The sequence below is a fragment of the Apodemus sylvaticus genome, chromosome 15 (assembly GCF_947179515.1).
Source record: "Apodemus sylvaticus chromosome 15, mApoSyl1.1, whole genome shotgun sequence".
Classification (NCBI taxonomy): domain Eukaryota; kingdom Metazoa; phylum Chordata; class Mammalia; order Rodentia; family Muridae; genus Apodemus; species Apodemus sylvaticus.
The window spans coordinates 73,179,410-73,203,097 of NC_067486.1; the positions used below are offsets into that span (position 1 = coordinate 73,179,410).

The 23,688-nt window shown below is 39.5% G+C and overlaps 1 protein-coding gene across 4 annotated transcripts in view; it reads right to left on the reverse strand.

The window, feature by feature from the left end:
* Positions 1 to 19,736, reverse strand: part of Ccdc50 (coiled-coil domain containing 50) — a 53,841-nt gene extending 34,105 nt beyond the window's left edge. The window contains exons 1-4 of one of the 4 annotated variants that reach the window (XM_052157801.1): positions 19,505 to 19,731; positions 3,850 to 3,912; positions 2,798 to 2,924; positions 196 to 286 (exon numbers count right to left, since the gene is read on the reverse strand). In XM_052157801.1, the coding sequence (XP_052013761.1) occupies positions 196 to 286; positions 2,798 to 2,924; positions 3,850 to 3,912; positions 19,505 to 19,553 (330 nt within the window). In that variant the 5' untranslated portion in view covers positions 19,554 to 19,731. Of the gene's footprint in view, positions 1 to 195; positions 287 to 2,797; positions 2,925 to 3,849; positions 3,913 to 19,504 lie in introns of all 4 variants that reach the window. The other 3 variants (XM_052157802.1, XM_052157803.1, XM_052157804.1) reach the window with 3 other exon arrangements.
* Between the last annotated feature and the right edge of the window lie 3,952 nt (positions 19,737 to 23,688).

Genomic DNA, 23,688 nt, shown 5'->3' on the forward strand with positions numbered 1-23,688 from the left:
TTCTATAGTGCTAAAAAACTAACACAATTTCATGTCAAGACTTCCCCAGGATATAAGCCACGAAGAGGCAATAAACAGTGGTCCACAGAAAACACCACCACCCAGGCTAGCCTGACCTCCAGATGAGGAGTCCTGCCGCCGTCCAGAAAGGCTCATTGAGCTAACCCTCTTCCGCAGACTTTAACAAAATCATACCTCATCCTTCTTCTCCTGAATGCGTCGTCTCTCGGCCTCAATTGTCAGCTTCTCCTGGATTTCCTGAGCAATTTCACAATCATGTTGTTCACTATAAAACAAAGGTAAAGATGATATAAACAAAAAACAGAAGGGAACAGTCTTCTTAAACAGTTTATTTAATACTCATTATAAGCCGTTAACATATTTTAACTCAATCTGCATGGCACTGACAAATTAGGATCAATGCCCAACTAAACAGAAGAAAAAACTGGAACACAAAGTGACTATGTGGGAAAACTAGCATCTCCTTCAGACATTGTAATGAAAGCTACATCCTGGCACCCAACTGGGGCTAATCTACAAGAAGACAGAGGCTTTTCAGAATTCTGCAGAAGCTGCATAGCCCAGAAGATCAATACCTACCAATAACAAAACACAGAACACACAGAAAATAAAAATGTGAGCAACTTCATGAAAACATCAATAATTTTGTGATTATAAGTAGAAGCATGGCTTTTAAGGTGTTATATAAATAAAACATAAGCTTTATTATTTTTAAAATTAGTAAGCAAAAGATATGTTAACAATTGTATAGGACAAAAAGAGCTTGCATTCCTTAACTGTGGTTCCAAGTGGATGGAAAATGCCAGTTTTCTCATCTCTAAGCTTTGGACATTAAAAACATTGTTGCTATCACAGTGTCTTGTTTTGTTTTAATTTTTTGCCTGTTTGTTCTGTTTTGGTATTAATGCATAAAACAGAAAATTTAGAAACACCTAACTTACTATGGGCCCAGAACAATGCTCAACACAGAAAACAAACGATCAGAAACTTTTTCTTACATTTTGATGGGAGGAATCAGGGCAATCCTTTTGGTAAGAAAAAAGGAGCCTTTAAATAGCACCTTTAAGATGTATTTATTTTACTTGTATGTGTTGAGCACCTACATGTGTGTGTATAAGCACCACGTGTGTCTAGTACACAAGGAGGCCAGAAGATGGCATCAGGCACTTAGAACTGAAGTTATGGACGGTTGTGAGGAGTGGTAATGGGAACCACATCTGGTCCTCTCCCACGGCAGCAAGCGCTCTTTACCACTGACCTATCTCTCCTAGTATCTTTAAAACAGAGAAGTTTGATTTTTCTCAGAAATAACTATAAAGTTTCAGGTTTAAAAAAAATGGGAGGTTTAAAATTCTAGAATGTGGTAGGACTAGGGAGTCATTACTTTTACAAAGTAATCATTTAAGAAAGATGAGCAAAAGTATGCTTAGCAATTGCTACTTTGAAACAAGCTGGAGAAAAAAGTTATAATTTGCAGTTCACCTGCTAAAAAAAAAAAATGTATTTCCCATCATTTTCTCTACAACAACTGAATTTCAAATATTTTTTGAACAAATTTCAACAAATCCAAGGAAATAAAAATCATTTCATTTGTATCAATAGTGGAAGATGTATCTAAAAGTACATGTGTGACACAAATAGTATCTACTATATATAATATATGATGTATATACTATATGTACATCGTATACTATACACTATACACATAGTATATACATTATAACGTAATACTAAAACAAACCAAAGTATACAGGAGCTCACATCAGATTTTGCTTTAAGACATGGTAGGAACCAAACAATCCCTAAATAAAACACCTACAGGCCTGATTTTGGTCAGTCATGAGCTATGACTTTTCATGCCACTGAATAAGTTAAAAATCATGGCTTAGACTTAATGACTTTATGCTGCAGGTAAAAGTTAGGATCTTACCCCTTGAAACAAGAAATAAATGCAAACATGGTAATAACGAACGGAAAGAAAGCAGAAGCACAATGTGGAAAGCAGATCAAAGCTGCAAAGGTCACAAGTGACGGACGATGAGAAAGGGAAGCTTAGGCTGACTTCAGGACTTCAGAGCTTCCAGTGAGGAGAGCTCTACTCTGTCAGCTAAGTACACAGAACCTGAGCAGGCAGCCATCAATACCGGTCAGCGTGGCTCAACAGTAGCTAACGGTCCCGACTGCAGTGACAAGGACTATTAATTAAAACTCCTGTGTGCCAGCTAGCTGGACTGCCAGAGAGCCAAGGCCAAGAGCTGCCAGCTCTAGCTTCTGAGGGGCCCCTGATCTGGGGGGTCCTGCGAAGAAATGCTGTATTTCTCATATTTAGCACATACAATCTATCACTCTTCAACCTAGTGCTTTCTAGAACATTGTGCTTCTTGAAAAGCAAGGAAATCAAAGAAAGACGGAGTAGCAAACAGAGCTAAGAAAAACTAAAGAAACTCTTTATATCACATTAAGAATTGGTGTCTGTTATTCCAATGTTTTCCCCAAACAAACTTACAGTCAGAAGACAAGAGACTATTTTCTTCATGACATGGGTACAAAGACTAAATTGAAAGAGACAAACCAATCAGTTCAAAGTCACAGAGCTAAAAGCGTACCTAACATGATTAACATTTCCCAATACTTATTTCAAGAACAAAGACATTTTTCAAGGAAAATTCATGGATAGCCACCATACAGTTTGAAACAGAGATGGGAGGGGCCCCTCCCGCCTTGGCTGCTGCTCCCATAAGCATGCCTCACATCCACACCATTCCCCAGATCTCACAGGGCTTTGTAGCGCTTCTGGAGCTGAGCTTGGGCTTTACGGTCTTCCTCTTGGAGCTGCTTAGCAACCTGCAGATCATGCTGTACCAGACGGCTCCGCTGAATGTTGGATGCCAAATGATGCTCGACTGTACAAAAACATTAAAAAGGGAGTTACAATATGCTGATCGGTTAATAAAATTCTCACTATTAATTTAATAGAAGACTCACAATTAAAAAGATCTGTATTTCCACCACTCCATTTTATATTTTTAACAATAGATAAAAAGCACTACAGCAATTATTCCACTAAATATGAAGAATACAAAGAGGAGTAAGTCATTTGCTTTGGTCACATGGCATAAAAGTAGCAGTGTCATGATGTCTATATAGACACTCTAAGCTGTTCACTGTTCTTTCTACTAATTTGTGCTTCCATTCCAAGAACTCATAAATTTCTATCTAATTGTGTTTTACTTTCCACTAAAACCCTAAATCCACGATGTGGGGTTGGGATTATAACAGTATTACTTGGCAGAGTGCATGCCTAGCATGCAGGAAGCCCTGGATTCCATCCTTGGCAATAGCATCAACTTAGAGGGGTGTTATATGTCTGTAATTCCAGCACGTGGAACACAGAGGCAGGAGGATCAGACTTCCAAAATCATCCTAGAATATACAAGAGGTTTCATTTCATCCCAAGCTACATGAGACTCTATCTTAAATCCACAATGTGACTTAATGCAGACACTATGATTGTCTTCGAAAAATGCCCCAGTCTCTATTTCACAGGAAAGCCTCTCACATACTACAGATACACTTACCACCAGTGTCTCCCTCCCAAGGAAGGGAGGAGAAAGTCTGTCCTGCTCCCTAGACAGTGAGTATTCTTATCCCTGACTCTCACTTTAAAACATGTAGAATTTATGATGTATCCTTGTCATTTGCCTAGACCTATCCTTCAGGGTAGACTAAGATATACTTAGTGACTTTCTTCTTACCTCACAAGAAGAAACCACGCGAGCTGCCACTAAAGAGAAAGCTGCAAGCTCATGAATTAGAGCTGTTACTTACTCTCCTGTTCCTGTAGGCTATGAGCCAGGGTGTGGTCCTCCAGGACAGCAAAGTCTCGACACACTGTAGAGGATGAAGAGTAGAATGGAGAATAAATCAGTATAATTTCACTTTAACATAAAAATAAAAGAGTTCTGTGTACTTTAGAACAATTTCAGATTTTTAGTTTATTAGTTTAAATAAATTGTAATGCATAAAATGTCTGGTTAAAGTATGAACTCATCATTCACAAAAATCCCTAATGTTGCGTCTGGAGAAATGGTCCAAAGGTTAAGAACAATCACTGCTCTTGCGAAGGATCCTGGTTTGGATCCCCAGCCCATGTGGAAGCGCCAGGCACCCATGTGCTGCACATACATAAATTCAGATAAACACTCATATAAATAACCAAAAGTAAACAAACCATAAAATGAAAACCCTAGTTCCTGCTGAGTGTCAAGCAAGTAAGCCACAAAACAATGGTTAACTCTCCTCTGTAGCCTGAGGTAAAATCTTAAGCACAGCCTTAAAATCCACAAATCTACAAATTCCCATCTACCTTCCATCTGCCTGGGAGACATTGATCCTTCCCAGTAGACTGTGATCCACAGTGTGTGTGTCTGTGTGTGTGTGTGTGTGTGTCTGTGTGTGTATGTGTGTGTGTATGATATTATATAGGCATATATTATATATATAACACATATATATTATATATATATATATATATATATATATATATATATATATATCACAATTCTTAGTATATTGTCATTCTCTACTAAACTACTCACAAAGTTCCAAGAGTTTTAAAATATCTTTGTCAAATCAGAAAAGATAAAGACATTTATTCCTGTATACTGTATATGGAAGAATCAAGTCAAAACTAAGGATGTTGATGTTATAGAGGAGGCTCAGTGGTTAAAGAGAGGTTACAGCTCTTGTATAAGAGGCAGGTTCTATTCCCAGCACCCACATGAGAGCTCACAACTGTCTAGTCCACACGTGTGCATACACACACACGTGTACACACACACACACACACACACCATGCACATGAAATTCTAAACTTGCCCACACATGTCCATTTAGTATACTGATTCACTCATATTCCACACCTACTCAAAACAGGCTAAGAAATTATCAGTCCTTCCTCAAGAAACAGCAAAATTCCATCAACCCAAATTCAGTACATGTATCTGTATTGTTAAGGCAAGCAGCAAAAAAGACTTAGGATGCATGTGGTTCTTTGAAGCAGAATTTAACATGTGGTAAGAAACGGATAAGAATCTGCAGAATTTGGAATCAGTTTCTTGAGTCACTACTTTGAAAAGTCCAGTCTATAACCTCAGAAGTTGCTGGTTGCCAAAAACTTTTAAACTTAGAAAATATTAACTACATGAAAAATTAAATAAAACAAGTCAAGGTCAATAAGTCAAAAACAGAAATAAAAAAGTTTTAAATCTAGTAATAAAACATTTCAAGAGTGAATAATCCTGCAATATGGACAGTAGATAAAAAAAGAAAAACCTACTTTTGTATTAAAAAGTTGTGCAACAGGATAGATCCAAATATGAAACTAAAAGAGTCACTACGTCAGATCCAACGCCAACACATCTAGCAGTAGAAACCTTTACTCCCAAGGAAATATCAAAAACAAGAGCATTATATGACAGACTTCATTTCAATATTTCTAAATGCAGTCACTGTTCACAGAAAAGGTGAATAGCTTATCACCTCATCCAACCTGTAATGAACAGTGATAATCACATACAGTTTCCTCTGTTCAGTCCAAGTAATGATTTATATTCCCATTAAGTACTTTTGTGGCATGAAGGCTTCTTCCTCTCAAACCAGAGTATTAAGTAACTAAGTAAACAGTCTTCAGAAAAACACAACCTGTGACCTACAGTGGCTATCATCTATGGTACAGTCTTAGCTTAAACATGAAGAAATCCACATTAGTCAAAGCATACCATTGAACCCCAGCACCATGAAGCCTCCTGTTTATATACTGTGCAGATGTCCATTTGTGAAAGTTATCTTATGGGCTAACGCACAGACGAGGTAGTATCTGTGGTACATACAAGTAGAGCCCAACAGTGACATTGGGAAGCCTTATAGAATACTCTCACTACAACAGAAATATCTGACTTCTCAACTTGAGTTAAAGTTTTAGAATGTTCCAGAAGTAATAAGTATAAAAAAAAAACCCTAACAATGTATCATAGGATTACAATGTAACTAAAATCCCTTTCCTTTTGAGACATTTCAATTTTCCAATTATTTTCCATAAAGGGGACACTTACAATCCTTTTAAAACATTTTGTAATAAAAAGATGTGTTTTTATAGTAGTTGAAATATCCAAACAGTAGGGTAACAAATACTCACTAGGAAAACAACAGGTTTTAGTAGGTTTTATTGATTCAATTTGTACTATTCCCTTAGAGCTTTTGTGTTTTACGGCAAAGAATACAAATAAATCTACGAAATTTGTCTGATTTTTCTGAAGCAGCAAATGTAAAATACTAATAATAGTTGTTCCACTCTTACCAGAAAAACAAATGAAGCCAGTTCTCCACTCGGAGCAACTATTTATCAGGATATAATATATAAGTAAATTCATGTTGAACTTAAATAAAAGCAAAAATTTGTAGAATAGAAAGCTATATGCATAAGTTTAAACATGTGCACAGATGTACAAATGCTCCACACACACAGACCTGCACACTCACACAAAACACAAGTCTAAGCACAGAAGAGACATTTAAAAAAATAAAACAATCTAATCTCAAAATTTTAACTCTTATGCAATTTATCAAAGTAAATCCCTGTGCCACTAATGTTTCCTACCCCATATTCAAAGCTAAGTGTAAAACCAGTAACTTAAACCACTTACTTGGCAAGCACTTCACTATAGCTAACCACAGACGTAGCAGATTATAGGCCAGCAGTTCTGAAAATGCTGAGATGATACAAGTCATCAAATCAGAAGTACTACTTTAATATCACAAGCCATTTACTTCATTATCAAGACCACAGAGTAACTAAGTGAGTATTCAAAGAGAAAACGCTGAGTCAGGAATTTCCATCTGACAGGGAAAATGACAGGGGCTCAGAGCAGCAGGGAAAACTCTTGGGAAGCAGCAGGGGACAGCAGAATTGTTACTCATACTGGTGACACTTCTTGAAAGAGATAACTTTCCATAAGTCACTCACATTGCCTTTATAAGTCTAGAATATACAACTACATGCTCTTCCTTTGTCACAGAAATGAGGGACTGGAATTACTGGGAGACCTAAATCTTTTGGCAGTCGTGGCAAACCATAAGCAAACTACAGTTCAGATCCTGTCTAGTCTCAGGAAATGAAGATGCACATACTCCTAGGTATACACACTCAGTAACAACAGTATTTGCTTTCTCAATGAACACCTACAGTTGAGATGACTTCAAGCAGAAGAGCGCCAAACTGGTGGCTGACCTCTACCTTCTTATATTCCATCCAGTAGACACAAGGTTTCCTTAAACACTGCATGTGATGTATATTCTCCATGGCCCAACATTTGGTAGACAAATTAGGTAAGACTTCATTCGAAGACCAAAAGCTGAATTCTCTATTGAAGTATTATTTATTTGTAACCTAAGAACACAATATTTTTTCACAATATACTAGTCACATTGCACCCATTTCAGCCTGAGTTAATTATAATTTTTTTTTTTAAGTTGAAGTCTCAATTTTCTAGGAACCATGTTTCCAGTGCTAAACTGTTACATGGGACTGGTGGGTACTATTTTGTAGGACATAGCATAATTTCATTATCAAATTAGTCTTATTGGGTATCAGTGTTCTAGATAATAATTAGATCACTACAGATGGGACAGTGCTCCTTTAGATAAATGCATCACTCAGGAACCTGAATTCGGCTCTACAACATTAAATGCCTAAATCCAACACCACATGTGAACATGTGTATGCAACATAAGTATGCAGGTATGTGCATGTCTCCAGGTATGAGGAAACCCCTGTTTCTACCCAACACCCGTTTTAATCAACAGTTACAAATCATTTTACACAAACAACCGAGGGTCTTCAGAATGTGATTACTTTTGTCTTAGCCACCGATTGAGTTTCAGATGCTTATATCCTAAGAGTTCTCCTGTTTCTTCTTAGCTCTACAGCTGATGGCAGTTTTTGTAACTTCAAAGGGGTACAAAGGAAAAGAGTCATTCTACAATGAGGCAACCACTGTGGAGATACAATCCCAGAGGTCAAACAGGAAAGGGAGTAGGCATTCCTCAGTTAATGCAGTTCCCTCATCATGATTCTCATCATACCCAAAGACCCTGCAATCAGATTAGCAAATGTGTATATCCAGGAATTCCAACAGACCTTGAAAATCAAACTGATCACAACTGAAAAAGCTTTCTCCTCCTAAATGTTTGCCTGCATTCCTTTTGGATAATTACATTGTATATGGCCGATCTTTACAACAATGCAGGAACATCTGAACTTAAAATAACTAAATTAGTCTATCATAAAAATCAATAAAACAGAAGCACCCCTGTTTTAAAATGTTCCATTTATTTTCAAATAAACACATAATTTCCTAATTATCTTTATAAAAAGATGAAGTTCTCATACATTTCTGTAGTATATAAATGTATAAGAAACTAGCTCTGTGAAACAATTATTATACACTGCACAAGAGGGCAGAAAGGTGCTACCATGATTGGCTTGAAAATTCTCTAACTGAATATTCTTTTAACAGGTAACTGTAATCATGTTTTCTCATCTATAAAATGAGAGAAGAAACCATCAGTAAGTATTTAAGCAAGGCAAATCATTTTTCTAAAACTACTCATCTTATTCTGACAGAGACAGTCTCAGTCTAGAAAACAAGAGACAATTGTTAGCCACACACATTCTCAAAAAGAGTATAACATTTTATAAGCAGAAACCCACAAAAGTTTCTCAAAGCATTCTTCCTTTAAAATTATCCAGATAATAAGAGTTAGTTTATCCTACTTTAAGGTCATTTACCCAAAAGACCCTGCATCTCTCTGTTTCCCTCTCTTGAGCAGCACTGTTCCTGGAACTTCAATGGCCTCATAGGGTTTAGCTGCAAGTTCTCTGTTTGCCTAGAAACAAAAGCCACTCAACTCCTTAAACAAACCTCTGTAGAATAAACCCAGTGCTGTTCATTAAAACGAACAAAAAACAAACAAACAAACAAAAAACAAAAGCAAAAACAAAAACAAAAACAAAAATCACATCCAACCCATCTGAGGAGGGAACCCTACTGGGTAAGTTCCAGCTCCTACAAGACTGGCTTTAGGAGTCTGACTACACACTTTCACTTCTCTTCTGGAAGTACATACTTGGTTGCCATGTAGTCCCCTGTTATCATTAGTAAATTTATTTCAATAAAATTAAATAACACGCCGGGCGGTAGTGGCGCACACCTGTAATCCCAGCACTTCAGAGGCAGAGGCAGACGGATTTCTGAGTTCGAGGCCAGCCTGGTCTACAGAGTAAGTTCCAGGACAGCCAGGGCTACACAGAGAAACCCAGTCTCGGGAAAAAAATAAAAATAAAAGCAAAAACAAAAACAACAACAAAAAATAACCCATACTAAAAACTTCCAACTTTATTGCAGCTCATAAGAAAAGTAAACAATGGACATATCTCTAAAAGATTTTCCCCAAAATTGTAAAATTCTGATTTTCATTCTGATAACTCTGTCAAAATCTACACAAGTTACCAGTAACCTCAAAATATGTAAAAGTTAGGTAAGAAACAAATGTGCAAGTCTTGAGATTCCTACAAGTTTAGTCTGAAATATCATATCTCTGAAACTAGTCATGGTCATGGACAGGAAGTGCATGTAGACAACCCTGAGATCCATCTTCCTAGAATCCATTCAGTCTAGTAATTTAGGGTCCACACAAATCAGACCTACTTTGCTAGTATCACACAAGAAGACTAAAATTAGATAAGCAGTAATTATGAAGAAGCCAGTCTATGATTCCCAGTATAAACATAAGACTGTCATACAAAACATAATACACAAAGCTCTTTAAAAGGGTTGTGTAAACTGAGTGCAGTATTTTTTTGTTTTTGTTTTGTGTGGTGGTTTGAACAGTTTGGCCCCACAGACTCGCATATTTAAATGCTTGACCCACGGGGAGTGGACTATTAAGAGATGTGGCCTTGTTGGAAGAAGTGCATCACTGTAGGGGAGGGCTTTGAGGTCTCCTATTTAAGCTCCACACAGTGTGGAATTCCAGTCTCCTCCTGGCTGCCTTCTGATCAAAATACAGACCTCTGCAGGACGATATCTGCCCACATACTGCCACGCTCCCATGAAGATAAAATAGACTAAATCTATAAAACTGTAAGCCAGCTCCAATTAAATGTTTTCCTTTATAAGAATTGTCACGGTCATGGTGTATCTTCACAGCAATGAAAACCAAACTAAGATATTTTGTTTATTTCTTTGAGGAAGAAGACTTTATTCATCTTATTGGTATCTGAATAACATGAATAATTAAGATTTTATTTTTATGTGTATGGTATATTGCCTGAATGTATATTTACACATACCACATGTATGTGGTACCTACATAGGCCAATGAGGGCTTTAGCTCTCTTGGGACTGAAGTTACAGAGAGTGATGAGCTCCACTGTGGGAACGAGAACCCAGTGCTCCTAACTGCTAGCTCTCGTTCCAGCCCCACATGTGGATTTTTGATAGCTCTCTATTCTCAACAACAGGCTGGAAACTCAGCTATTACTATGAAAGCAGAAAAGCAAAAAGTCATGGAGACGGATTCCAGTAAGGGTGCTAAGCTCCAAGATAAACAACACAATGTGGCAACGTGAAAATGTTGTGAATTCTGTTTAGTATTTCACAGAACTATTTCCATGGAAAATAAGACATCATCTTTGGAGCTCCATGGGTCAGGACTCATACACTGCTAACTCCTCAGCTAAAACCCTTAAGCAAATTATTTAATCTATTTTGTTTCTCATTTGGAGAATCTTAGCCTCATGTTTCTTATCTGGGGAATGTAGTTTAGTGAATACAAAGTTCTTGGGACCAGGAATAAATGCTTCTAGTACATTATGGAGCAATAGGACTCAATATAAAATGGCAATAATATGATTATTTCCATATGTTAAAAAAATTTGATAAATATTTAAACACATGTTTACTTTGGTTTAAACATTATGTCATATATCCATATATCAAAATACCAGGATTTAAGTATGTACAATCAAGTAATTCTAGGGATGACTCAGTTACTGAAAAAGTGTACAGGAAAAATGCTTACAGCAAAGTAGTAGTCTCCTATATTTAACCTTAAAATAAAAATAAAAAATGAGAGCTATATTATATACTGCAGAATTGTAATTGCACACATTTTATAGAACTCCTGTTCTGCAAAATCAGTTTCCAACCTTTTAGGGAAATATACAGAGAAATCCATAAATAGAAAGCAAGCAGAAAGCTAATTAGAGACAAGGAGAATCTTCTTAAAATCAGCATTGAACTCATGAAGCCTCAATCTTTTCTACTCCATTTTATAGTGTACACTATAGGTTTCACTTAACAATTATGAATTTAAAAATAAATAAAGACCCTCAAGACAGACTTGGAGACTGGTATCCTTTAGGTTTTAGCAGTTAATGAAGTTGTACCTTTCAGTCAGCACATCCCTACCTACTCTTTCATCAATGCCCCCTTTCTGTTCATAACTTTCAAATATCAACTCTATGGAATTTTAACTGAGAAGCAATAAGGGGCGGCAGCTTCTCCACCATCCCAGTATGAGTAAAAAACAACCTTCAAATGGAATGCCCAACATTTGGTGTGAGGAGACAGGTCATTACAAACCACCTGGAAAGCACAGAAACAGAAACTGACAACATGAGTCTGCCCAGCCTCAGGAGCTGGAGCCAAAGAGCAACAGATGGGTGACAGGACATCCAAGCAGCCTTGGAGAAAGCAGCCACCCAGAGACCTTTAATGTCACTTACCAAAAGTATCTGTGGTATAGAAAAGTATTCTGTACAATACCAACCTGCAACCTAGCCACAAAACTTTTGATCTATAATTTGCCCTGCCTGCAAAATATGCTAGGTCAATGTTGGTACCAGCTTGGTGGGAGTATCCAAACAATGTCTGATTTGACTTCAGTCCCACTCCATGAGATGGAACACATACTGGTAGGTTAACCAAGAACCAGAGCCTAGGCAGCCCCAAAACCTAAGGTACAACCAAATACTACCGGTCTAAAAAAAAAGCCATCAATGAAATGACTCCTATTAATATTCTACCATACTCAGAGATCAGTCCCTTATTCCTTCATCATCAGAGATGATGCTGCCAGAGGAATCTGGCAGCAGATATGGAAAGAGTCCCATCCCCAGACATTATGCAGGGGGGTGGCAAGAGGGAGGAAAGGGGAAGGGAGGGAGAGACAGACAGAGACAGACAGACATAACTCTAATTGGGATGACACTATCAAATCCCTCTCCTCAGAGCTCACAAAGCACCCAAAGAAAAGGAGGCAGTAAGAATATGAGAACTAGAAGGGAAAGAAAGGCACCAGGAGAACAGGGCCCTCCAAATCAACAAAGCAAGGTGTGTGTGGACTCAGAGCGGAAGCACCAAGCACAGGCCCTGGACCAGGATGTCTGCATGTATTTTATACCTTTTAACTCAGTATCTTTATGAGACTCCAGAGTCTGAGAATGAGTGGGTGTTTGATTCCTGTGCCTGCTCTTGGGACTCTTTTCCTCTAGTTGGGTTGACAGGCCAACTTCAATACAATGATTTTGGCTTTACCTTAATACATTTTATTTTCTTATGCTTGGTTGTTATCTTTTAGAAGCCTGTTCTTTTTCATAAGAGACAGAAAGGGAGTGGATTGAAAGAGGAAGAGAGGTGGAGAGGAACTAGAGGAAGCAGACTGAAAGGAAACTACAATCAGGATATAATGTTTGAGGAAAGAATCTATTTCAATAAAAGGAGAAAAAATAAGTTACATATACAGTAAAACCCAGCTTAAAATAATGAGGCCATACAACAGACATCTAGGAAACCAGACATCGAAGCCGACCTCGAATTAGAACCCAGCTACCACTGACTGAACCAGGAGAGTTGTGTAGGCAGAGCACAGCATGTCCTACAAATGAAGACACTGGGGCTTTTAAAAAGCTGCTGGCCCACATGTTGAAACAAAGGAGCACTCCAGATTCGAATTAACAGAACTAACAGAATGATGAGTCCTTTCTCCATCTTTCTCTATTTCCAGTTTCCCAATGTCCTCAGAATTAGAGAATGTGAGTCTTAAAATAAATTTTGAGTTTCTCTACAGTCAGGAAGCAAAGTAGTTATGCTGTTGCTACAGAGACAGAGACGAAAGAAGCACAGACACCATTCACACCTTTACTATAATGCACTGAAGAAAACTGTTTAACTACAATAAACTGAGTAAACTCAGTAAACTGAAGGAAAGTAACCCTATTGTGAAGACGGCAAAGCAAAAATGCCCAGTGGTGGCCTCCCTGGTCATCCGTCAGTAAGGAGCTTCTGTGGGATTGCAAATGCCCAGCAGATACAACACTAGCTTTCAAGGTCTGGTAGCAAACTGGTCTTATACCTGAGCAGAGTCACTGAAGTAGTACTTCATCTATGCAAATGCACATAGATTTTTGAAGACAGCCAGTTCTTTAAGCAAGAAGCAGGAAGAAACAGAGGGAAGGGGAGGTAGGCAAGTGAAAAGCAGAGCATGCAAATTTATTTTAAAAGTCTGGTCTTCTGAGACCAGGTCTGTAGTTCAGTGGTGGAATGGGTGTCTGGCATATGTAAAGTTCTGGGTTTGATATGAAAGTAACGTTATAATAGAGCTCATACTGATAACTGTGATACTAAAAGAGTTATCTTAGGTAAATTTCATTGAACTAAGTTTAAAAGGTTTGTTTGTCATTTATAAAGTACCAGGTAACGTCATTACACTGTGTCAGCTACTGCCTCTGCCACAATTTTTCCTACAGCACATTATTTGCTGAAATTCTAGTTTCACAGCCATTATAAATCACATTATTTTGAACCATTAAAACCTTAAAAAGCATCCTCAGTTCACCTGTCAAGAAAACATATATATGGCCACTGCAAAACTTTAAAAACTCAAGCATCCTTGGACTAAGGCTGCTACAATAGTATCTATCTGTATTTCCCAAATGCTCAATACCAATACAGTCTTCTGCATAAAGACAACTTCCTGGAACATCCACAAGATATCTAACTGACATAAAAATAAAACAATAAAAAATTTAAAAAAAGAAAGAAAAAAACAAACAGGTTAGATAAAGGTATTTAATAAAGCTGTCCACAGTGCTGTGATATTAAACTAAGATTTAAAACTGACATTATTTGATAAGTATATGCCTCAAAGATGTTCATTAAGAATGCCTGAAGAACTATCCAAGTTCAATTAGAAATCTAATTATAAAAATAAGCAAACTTTGTTAACAGGCTCTACAACTATTCACAACCACATACTAAACAGAATATTTTAATGTATACAAATCATAATGAACTCTACTGAAAAAGGAAGCAAAACGAAAGAAGAGGAATATGTAAACAAGTACTAGATTTCCATGACACTATCATTACCAACTCTCCTGTGCACTCACACCCACCTGTTTGTGTGTGCTTTTAAATGAAATAGTGTTTTTAAAAATAATATCTGAGCATTCCTTTACACTAGTTTCTTATTTCAAACACCTAAAAAAAAACCTTGAGTCCCCTTGAATATAAAACTAATTATCCTTTCAAGGTTTTATCAAAAATCTAGGTGTCCTAATTGTCTATGAAGCTAGGACATCTTTTAAGTGTGTCAGCATTAACAGTGGCTACCGGTCAAAGTGCTTTTAGTCACTGAATTAAAATTCATACATTTGGAAAATGCTTATAGGAAGTAAGGAAAGACCAGGAACTGTAGTTTCCATGAATATACTTCTTTAAAAAAATTAATTTTAGACTGTTTATATCCTTAAATATTAACCCTTTCATGGAGGATGAGTATACAAGAAAAGACAAGTGGGTTTTTTCCCCCTAAGTATAAAATCACTGAGGCAGTGGTGTGATTTTCAATAACTCCCACAGTTTCTTTCCTCAAACATGAGGGTGAAAAGAAGAATGTTTGGTTAGAAAATAAAGCCTATGAAGCACCCCAGGAAACAAGATCCCTAAAAACTTTAGGGAACCCTCAGTCTCCCCATTCGTCACTTTCATCCCAGTATTTTGAACAGGGTGGATAGCACAGTCTGACACTGTGAAAGAAACAGGTGGGAGAGGGTGAGCAGGGGTCGGGGGAGACTGAGGGGGTCCCACAGGCCCTCAGAACCTTACCTGCTCAGCACGGCCATTCGGTCCCATCTCTGTGGTCAGATTTCTGTAGCTAAAAGGATTACATTGCCAGCATATGTTGCTTTTAGTGCTTTCTACTCTGCCCTTTTAAAAAGGACAGTGAGCTTTATTGGTTTCTAAATGGCAACTGTATTCTCTGTACCTGCAGTATTGCTGGGTTTGTGTAATTTTGTTTGTGATTTTTTTTCTGTTTTACAGACCCATTTGGGGGAAAATGCACTGACTCATTCAAGAAATCATTACAGTACAATAAAGTGACAGATTTTCACCTCTTGCAACAGGTAAGAATGCAAATGTATACTGTGTAGCTCAAGATTGCCTCAAATTTATAACCCTCCTGCTTATTGAAATTACAGGCGTGCTGCAGACAGCCCAATCTAGAAGGTTCTCTACAACTCTGCATTATACACTGCAATTGAAGGCAAGATCACAGCCATGTAGCCCGGAGCACTTTTATTATGGAGCTGTTGTGTCTCTCACCTTTAATGGCAAGGAGCAGATTTTCCAAGATCTGCATCTGGCAGCTACAGACGTGGCTCACAGGTTAAGAGAACTAGCTAGTCTTCCAGAATCCCTGTGTTCAATTCCCAGACCGCAGATGGCAGCTCATAACCATCTGTAGTAATGCCAGTTCCAGGGGTTCCAACACTGTCTTCTGTGCTCCATAGGCTCTGAGCACCCAAACTGTGGTGAGGATGGACATGCAGTCTAAATACCCAAACACAAAAAAATTACACACACACACACACACACACACACACACACAGAGTCACACTGCTTTGTACTTTATACTTTTAGCATAATTTTATTATAATATGATTTTCAAAGCCAGAAGTAAAGCAAGCAATTTCTTTTGTATGTTTTACATGTTTATATTAGATATTTAGATAAATGTGTATATATATGTAGAAGTGTGTTTATAACTCAATGGTGGCATTATTGATATGTGATATACATAATTAAAAGGAACTATGTCTTTAAAAGCCTATAGTCAGAAAAGGGATCTGAAAGAGTTATGTTATAAATAGGATATCTAAACCAGACAGGGAAGGTCTAAAATATGTGTACTCATTCAGTTATTCATTCACATATTTAAATATTTCATGAGTAACTGCTGGCTCCATAAAAGCCATGGATCTAGATGAGGAGCAAAAAGGGAAATAAATAAAATATTTGTAATCATGGTATCATGATCTCATGACAACTATCACAATCTGCTGTGGAAGTTTGAAGAAAAGGTAAACTTGCCCTGGGACCAAACAAATGCTGACATCAGAGCAGTTCCCACAGGACAGGTGAGGTGGATCTCTGAAATGACTCAATTAACTTACCATGCCAGGCATTATTTTATCCTCCTCTTAAAGTTCTGAAGTTACACCAATAACTTAATTTACCCCACTGTGCAACCTGGAGGTTGAGACTCCTAATCAACCCGTGCTTTCTAGGTATGACTTTATTAAACTTTATTAAATTTTATTGTTTACCATAAAAAATAAACTGAGTCACAAATAGGACCTATACTCTAAAACTAAGTCCCTCCTGGGCGCACTGTCTGGACGGCAGACATGTCCATGTCGCTACACACAGCACACGAGGGCCCGAATGGACTAGGCGGACGATGAGCCTGGCCAGCCATCTCAACAATAGGAACACAAAACGAAACAAGATTTGGAGAATTGTTAAATAGAGAGGGGGCGGGCCAATGGAGAAAATACTCTTTACTTTCCACAAAGTATACAGATGTTCCAAACGTAGTTTGATTAAGAAATAGGGGTGTACTGACATTTAACTGGCTTAACCCTTTTCACCTGTATAAACTCAGATTTTGGTACCTCCTAATTTGTTATTTTTAAGGTATACACACTTCGTAACTGTGTGTGCTATGAAGGGTCCTCCCAATGAAGCTCTGGCCTCCATACAAACCAAAGAGGCAGGCATTACATGTTAATCTAGGGAAGGAGAATGTGAAGTAGTCCTGTACCCAGTTTTTGATACATCAAAGATCAAAGCGTGCTACCCTCTCTTAAAGAAAGGGCAACCAGACAGGACACACACCGGCATTCTGCTCAGTCTCTATTATAACCTTCCCCGTGATGTCAACTGTAACTTGCATAAATCTACCAAAGTTTAAATTCAGAAGAAAACTGGAAAACACAAGATGTGCTGTTTGCCTTTTTAATGAGGTTCAAATATCTGAGCCAAAACACTAAACAAAGTACTACTAAGTCGCCTGGACGTAGCTGAGGACCTCGGGGTGGGCGACTCAGTGTCAGAACACACTCTGTTCCTTCACTGCCATCTTTGGGTTCCCTTTAATTAGGGGAAAGATTGTTAGGTGGTAACAGGACCATAATTAAGAATTATATGAAAGAGAGATACAAGCTATTAGACTTGAACACTTCCCAGATCAAATTCTCCCCACTCTGGGGACGCTCCTAGTAAATCCATCATGGCCTTTGATGCTCTCAGAGCAAGGAGCTTGTGAGGACAATGATCCCAACAGCTTTTGACCTTCTGCAAAGTGAGCATGTATCAAATTCTAATTTAACAAAGACACATGGAAGAGCCACACTAAATGTCGCTGTCACTTCATCAGAGTCCCTAAACAGGATTGCCAAGCACTGCGCCACCATATCCAGAATGCAAACCAATGTGCACATATTAAAACTCGTAGCCTTGGGAAATGGAAAAACCATACAGGCCTAGATGGAAAGTGTGAAACTCCTTAAAAAGTAAGATACTGGCACAAACTAGGCATAGCTTGGTAAGAAATGAGAAGACCTCAAGGTTTCAAAGTATACACAACAAATTAAGTTCTTTCCAGGACACTGGCACAGGTGAAGGGCTGGGGGAAGTCAAAGCACCCCAGCATTGAAGCGCTGCATGCCAGGTTTTGTTTGAACTCCATCCTCTGCGACACCCGCCAACAATGAAAGCACCACAAAGGGAACACTTTTTCTTCAGACAGAAAACCAACATCTTGGCATACAAGATCCATACTCAGAAGCACGAGAGGAGCTCTACAACAGGTCTCAAGGTGAGGAGCCAATTTGTCTTCCCTGAGGCTTAGCTCCTTAGCCTCCCTCCTCCAGCTAAAACCTGTAACAACCAAAGTCAACCTAGGAACAGAAAGGAAGGAAAAACAGGAAGACCAAAAGCTCAGCCTGGGGGCATCATTACTCTTTAGAAACAATGAAGTGGATCCAAACCTACTACGATTTCAACATAAAAATCACCGACTCCTAGCCACTGAGATTCTCTGAAACCCTAGCGCAGATTCAGCCAAGTAGTCACTAATTGTCTTGGGATTTCCAAATTGGCCGGAGCAAGACCATCTGAGTCACTTTAAATTGGCAAATGAAGCCTAAAGTCTCAAGAAAGAAAAACTATTTCACTTACACAACACACACACACACACCCAGCCCCAGACCAGTGTTGGCCACAGATCTCTGGTGAAACAAAGAGATCTACAACAAAGACACCCCCCCTCGGAATATATGGTTTTAAGGGAGCACTCTTGAACATTCTAGGTCTTGGAATACTTAAATCTCAAGCCCCTATAAGCATCTCCCCACTTCCAGAAGAGAAAGACAAAGAGTGACTTTAGGAAGAGCCAGGAACCAAAACAATAAAAATGCTGGGCCCTTAGGGGTGGGGTGGGTGAAGAAGTAAGCTAGGCCTGACCAGTACTAGTCAATCTCATTTTCCTGGACTTCAATGGAGTGAGTCATGGAGGGCGGCGGGGGAAAGGGGTCACAAGCTTCCCACCCCCTCCAGTCTGGTCTTTATTGAAAAGGAAGAGGGGAGATGCTTATAGGGCTTTGAGGTCCACCATTCAAAGGAATGCCAACCCCAGGATTTTAAACATTTTGGAAGCTAAGAGCCAGCCAGATACTAAACTAGGAAGGAGAGAGAGGTGTAGGAGAAGGGAGGAAGGGAGAGGGGAGGGAAAGAAAGGAGGGAGGGAAGTGGAGGATAGAGGAAAAAAAGGAGGGAGAGAGAGGGTCATGTTTCAAAACAAAGGCTCCACTCTGAACGCCACCCCCTGGCCCTGGCCCTGGCCAGCCTGGAAGGGCTGTGATTTCTCCATTAAGCGTTCACTGGGCAGCACAAGGCCGCGCGGCCCGGCGAGCGCCTCCCGCAGCCCCTGGCGCACCCGGCCAGCTCGCGGCGCTCCCAGCCCGCCCCGCGCCCCTCGCAGCCCCGCTGCCCGGAGCCCGCGAGCCCCGGCCTACCTTCCTTCACGCCCGGCAACTTGGACTGGTCCACGCTCACGTCGGCCATGGTGGACGTTCGGCCTCGGGCGCGGGGAGCCCTCGGCGCACGCCCACCCCGCGGGCTGGCCGGGTCGACGCCGAACTCTCCCGGGCCGGAAATACACCGGAGTCCAGTACGGAGGGAGAGAGGAGACAGAAAGGCGGCGGCGACCGCGGAGGCGGCGGCGGCGGCGGCGGCGGGGGCGGGGGGGCGGGGGGCGGAGGCTGCAAGGCTGCACCGCAGGCAGAGGCGCGCGAGCCACACAGCCGCCCCTTGCTTTTGTGCCTGCCGCGCCCAGCCCCGGCCGCAGCTCAGAGTCTTGAAGGCCGAGACTGAAGGCTGCACCTGCCAGCTAGGCGCCGGGCTAGAGCCTGTCTGAGCTCCACTCTGGCATTTAAGACTTGTGTAAAATGCTTACCGAGTGCCAAGCAGGCGCTTTCTAGTATCCAGGATTAGTGTATTAGGATTAGATACATACATACTTGCAAGCATACGTGTATGTGTGTGTGTGTGTGTGTGTGTGTGTGCTTTATAATTTTTCTTTTCTTTTTTTTTTTAAAAGGAACCATAATACAAGTCACGGAATTAAATTCTGGGCCCTTCTGGAAAAGGAATATTCATAACCAGCAGGAAGAACTGAGTCATTCATTCAACAAAAACCTATAAATGTCTACCAGATCGGATGTTCAGTTCGGGGGTGGAGAGATTGTGACAGACTTGTATGGGCTTTCCCTCTTCTGACATACCACTCATTGGTCTCTAATTCTGACATTTGTGCTTCTCTGAAATAAGCGACTTTTCAAGTTTCGTCCCACGGAGCCATACCGCATTCACTCTCCTTTAGGAACTGTCTCTTCCTCCTAAAGGAAACATTCCATTCCTAAACTGTGTCTTCACTAATCTTATCTTTCAGTCCATTAGTCCACAAACTATGCATATTTATCAAAGAATGGGTGTGCGATCAAAACGGGTGGAGCAGAATACTTCCCAGGGCTTGCTACATAAAGGGCAGAGTAGCAAATTAGTATTCTGTTTCCTGAGTGGGAGGTCACTCTCACTAACAATGAAACTAAACTGAAGATAGGCAAAGATAGGAGAAAGCAGAGAACAGGGCACTTTCTGGTGGAAACACAGTAGCAAAACATGGTTCCTCCTCAGAGTTCAGAGGCTTGTTGGCAGGATTGCTAGACTCTGGAATCTCACCCCAACTTCTTGTCAAAGTTCAATGTGTCACTTCAGCCACTGGTTTAAACTGGCTTTCGATCTCAGCTCAGTCTCCTAGGGTGAGAGGTCAGGAGGAAGCAGAATGGTTTTAACTTGACACTAAAATTGGTTAGCAAAAATTAAAGGAGTAAATTAGAGCAAAAATTAGATCAGAAGTTGGCAGGCTGCTTCCCACAAGCCAAAGCCAGCCCACCGAAACCCAATGACTATATTTGTTTAACTACTACATTTTAAATGATTTTTAATCTATTTTTTTTAATTTGGCCTTGTAAGCCCAAAATCTAAAGTACTACCAAACCCAAGAAAAGTTTGCACATCCCTGTCACAGATAGAGTGCACTCCACAAGCTAAGTGTGAAGAAGGAAACTGTAGCAAAGTGAGTTTGGGGTATTTTTAAATGTGCTGCCCTATATGGACCTGTTTTTAATTTCCTATAGTTATAGAGAGCATTTATAATGACAGTATTTCTTCCTTCTCTCTAAATTATTTCTACTTCTCTACCAAGTGGTACCCCTAGAGACTGACACCCACAGATGGAGGTCCTTGTTTCTGCTTCCTGCTGAGTTTGACTAGGAGAAGTAATAAAAGTCAAAAGGAAGAGAGACAAGACAAAGTATACATTACATTCTTCTTCCTGCATGCTAAACCAGACCATGATGGGCCAGAGGAGAACTTGGAATAATCTATTCTTTTCTCCCACTGGTTTCCAGGGACCAAAGGCATTCACCTTTACTATTTGATCCATCTCACAGGCCACAGACATGATTTAAAATTCATCGGACTTAACCAGAAAGTTGTTTGTTTTTGGAAGCCCCCACAGAGCAGGAAAGACTCACGATAGGAGACAGATTTAGATTCCTCCAGTTAGTGAGTGTTTCCGTAGCCTGGTAAAGATGGAATAGTACCCACTGGGTCTGAGATTCATACAAGGATTTAAGGGATGGCCTTGTAGATTGAGCCTGAAGGTAGCGATAACAGATTTAATCAGGGCAGAGCCCAAAAGGCTTCTTATGACGGCTTCAAGCTGGCAAAGGGCTCTAAGGATCAATCACATATCCTTCCAATGGGCCTGCAGTGCTCTGCTTGGGTGAAATGGCTTCCCACTGAGGCTAGTTGTCTGAATCTTGCCAACACCCTGTGAATAGTCTCTTAGTTGTGTTCTCTTTCCGTTAAATTGTGTTGATTGTAACATGTTTCCTGCCTAGACGCTGACTAATTCAGTCCGTGAGATATTCCACAGGTTTACTTCCCTTAAAAACATGCACATTTCTGGCCAGAAGGAAAAACAGAAACAAATGAACAAAAAAGGTAAAGTTGTGCCTAGTCTTCAAAGACTCTGCTGCTTTTAATGGAGAAAGTAATTAAAAGGAACTCGGTTCTCTGTCCAGTTTCTAAAGTAGAAGATCTGAAAACAAAACAAAAACACTGCATGCCTGGGCTTGCTTTCCGTGACTCACACCCACACCATATCTGCCCTAAATATGAACAATTCAGGTTCGGGCTTAGAGAATCTTTAGCCAAGGATTGAAAGCAATGTAGACAATAGATAGCACAATTTCTAAAGAATTTAACAAGGAATGATTGTGTGATTAATTCCCCTAACTGCATATTTCATCTTCCTAAAATGTCAGCTTTGCAATTTAAATAAGAGTCCCATGAGAAGTGTACATCCCTAAGCTGGGTCAGATATTAAAATACACTACCAAGGTCAAATCATGACTTGAATGTCATAAGAACTGTTATTTATAAATCAATATTGATACCACTAACTACTGTTTTTAAAGATATGATATATTCACTGCTAAAAGGTTGTTAGGTGTGGTGCCATATACCTGCAATATCATATACAGGAGGTGGAGGCAGCCTATTATACTTTTGAAACCGGCCTGGGCTAACAGTACCCACCTCATTATAAAAGGGCCAGGCAAGAGTAATTTTAAATTAATTAAAAAATACCTGTCAGAATGTGTAGAAAATGGTCATAAGAAATCTACTTGGAAAACATCAAATTTCCCAATTGGAACAACTGGAAAGTATACTCTATGAAAACAGATTTTTATCTGTTGTGTTGAACATACTCCCTAATACTTAGATTAGTCTTTGGTATATAGTAAGCAGTCATTGAGTATTTTTTAGAAGTGAACCAAGTTATCTAATTGTATTATAAGTAACCATCACAAATAAAAATGGACAAACAGAAAACAATATGAACAGATGACTTAATGACTCTAGACCTTGACAACACAGGAATGAAAGGCTGCACATATAATAAAATATTTAGATTTCATTTTTCAACTAATTCAGCGATGTTTTTTATGTATACCACTTTACTCTTTATTTTCCATAAATTGTCAGTTTTAACATGTTTTTCTATATATCTCTTCTATTTTATTGAAATATTCTCCATGTAAATTTTCAATTTTATCATAAGATATCTTTACTTCCTTTTTCAATAAAAGAACATGCTTTCCAAAAAACAAAATAGGTGGATTGAGTGACTTATTTTTATTAGATATTTTCTATATTTTTATTTTATTTATTGAATATCACCTTCATTTACATTGCCAATGGTTAAACCTTTCCCGATTTCTCCCCTCCCCAAAGACCCCCAACCCCTCCTTCCACCCCCTGCCTACATGTATATGCCCCTCCACCCGACCCACTCTAACCTCTCCTCCCAAATTTCCCTTTGTTGAGGCCTCTGTTGAGCCTTCACCTGACCAAGGACCACTCCTCCTACTGATGCCCAACAAGGCATTCCTCTGCCACATTTTTGGCTGGAGCCATGTGTACCCCTTGGTTGATGGTTTAGTCCCTGGGAGTCCTGGGGCATCTGGGTGGCCGAAATCATTGTTCTTCCCATGGGGCTGTAAACCCCTTCAGCTCCTCTGGACCACCCTCCAGCTCCTCCATTGGAGACCCCACACCCAGTCCAATG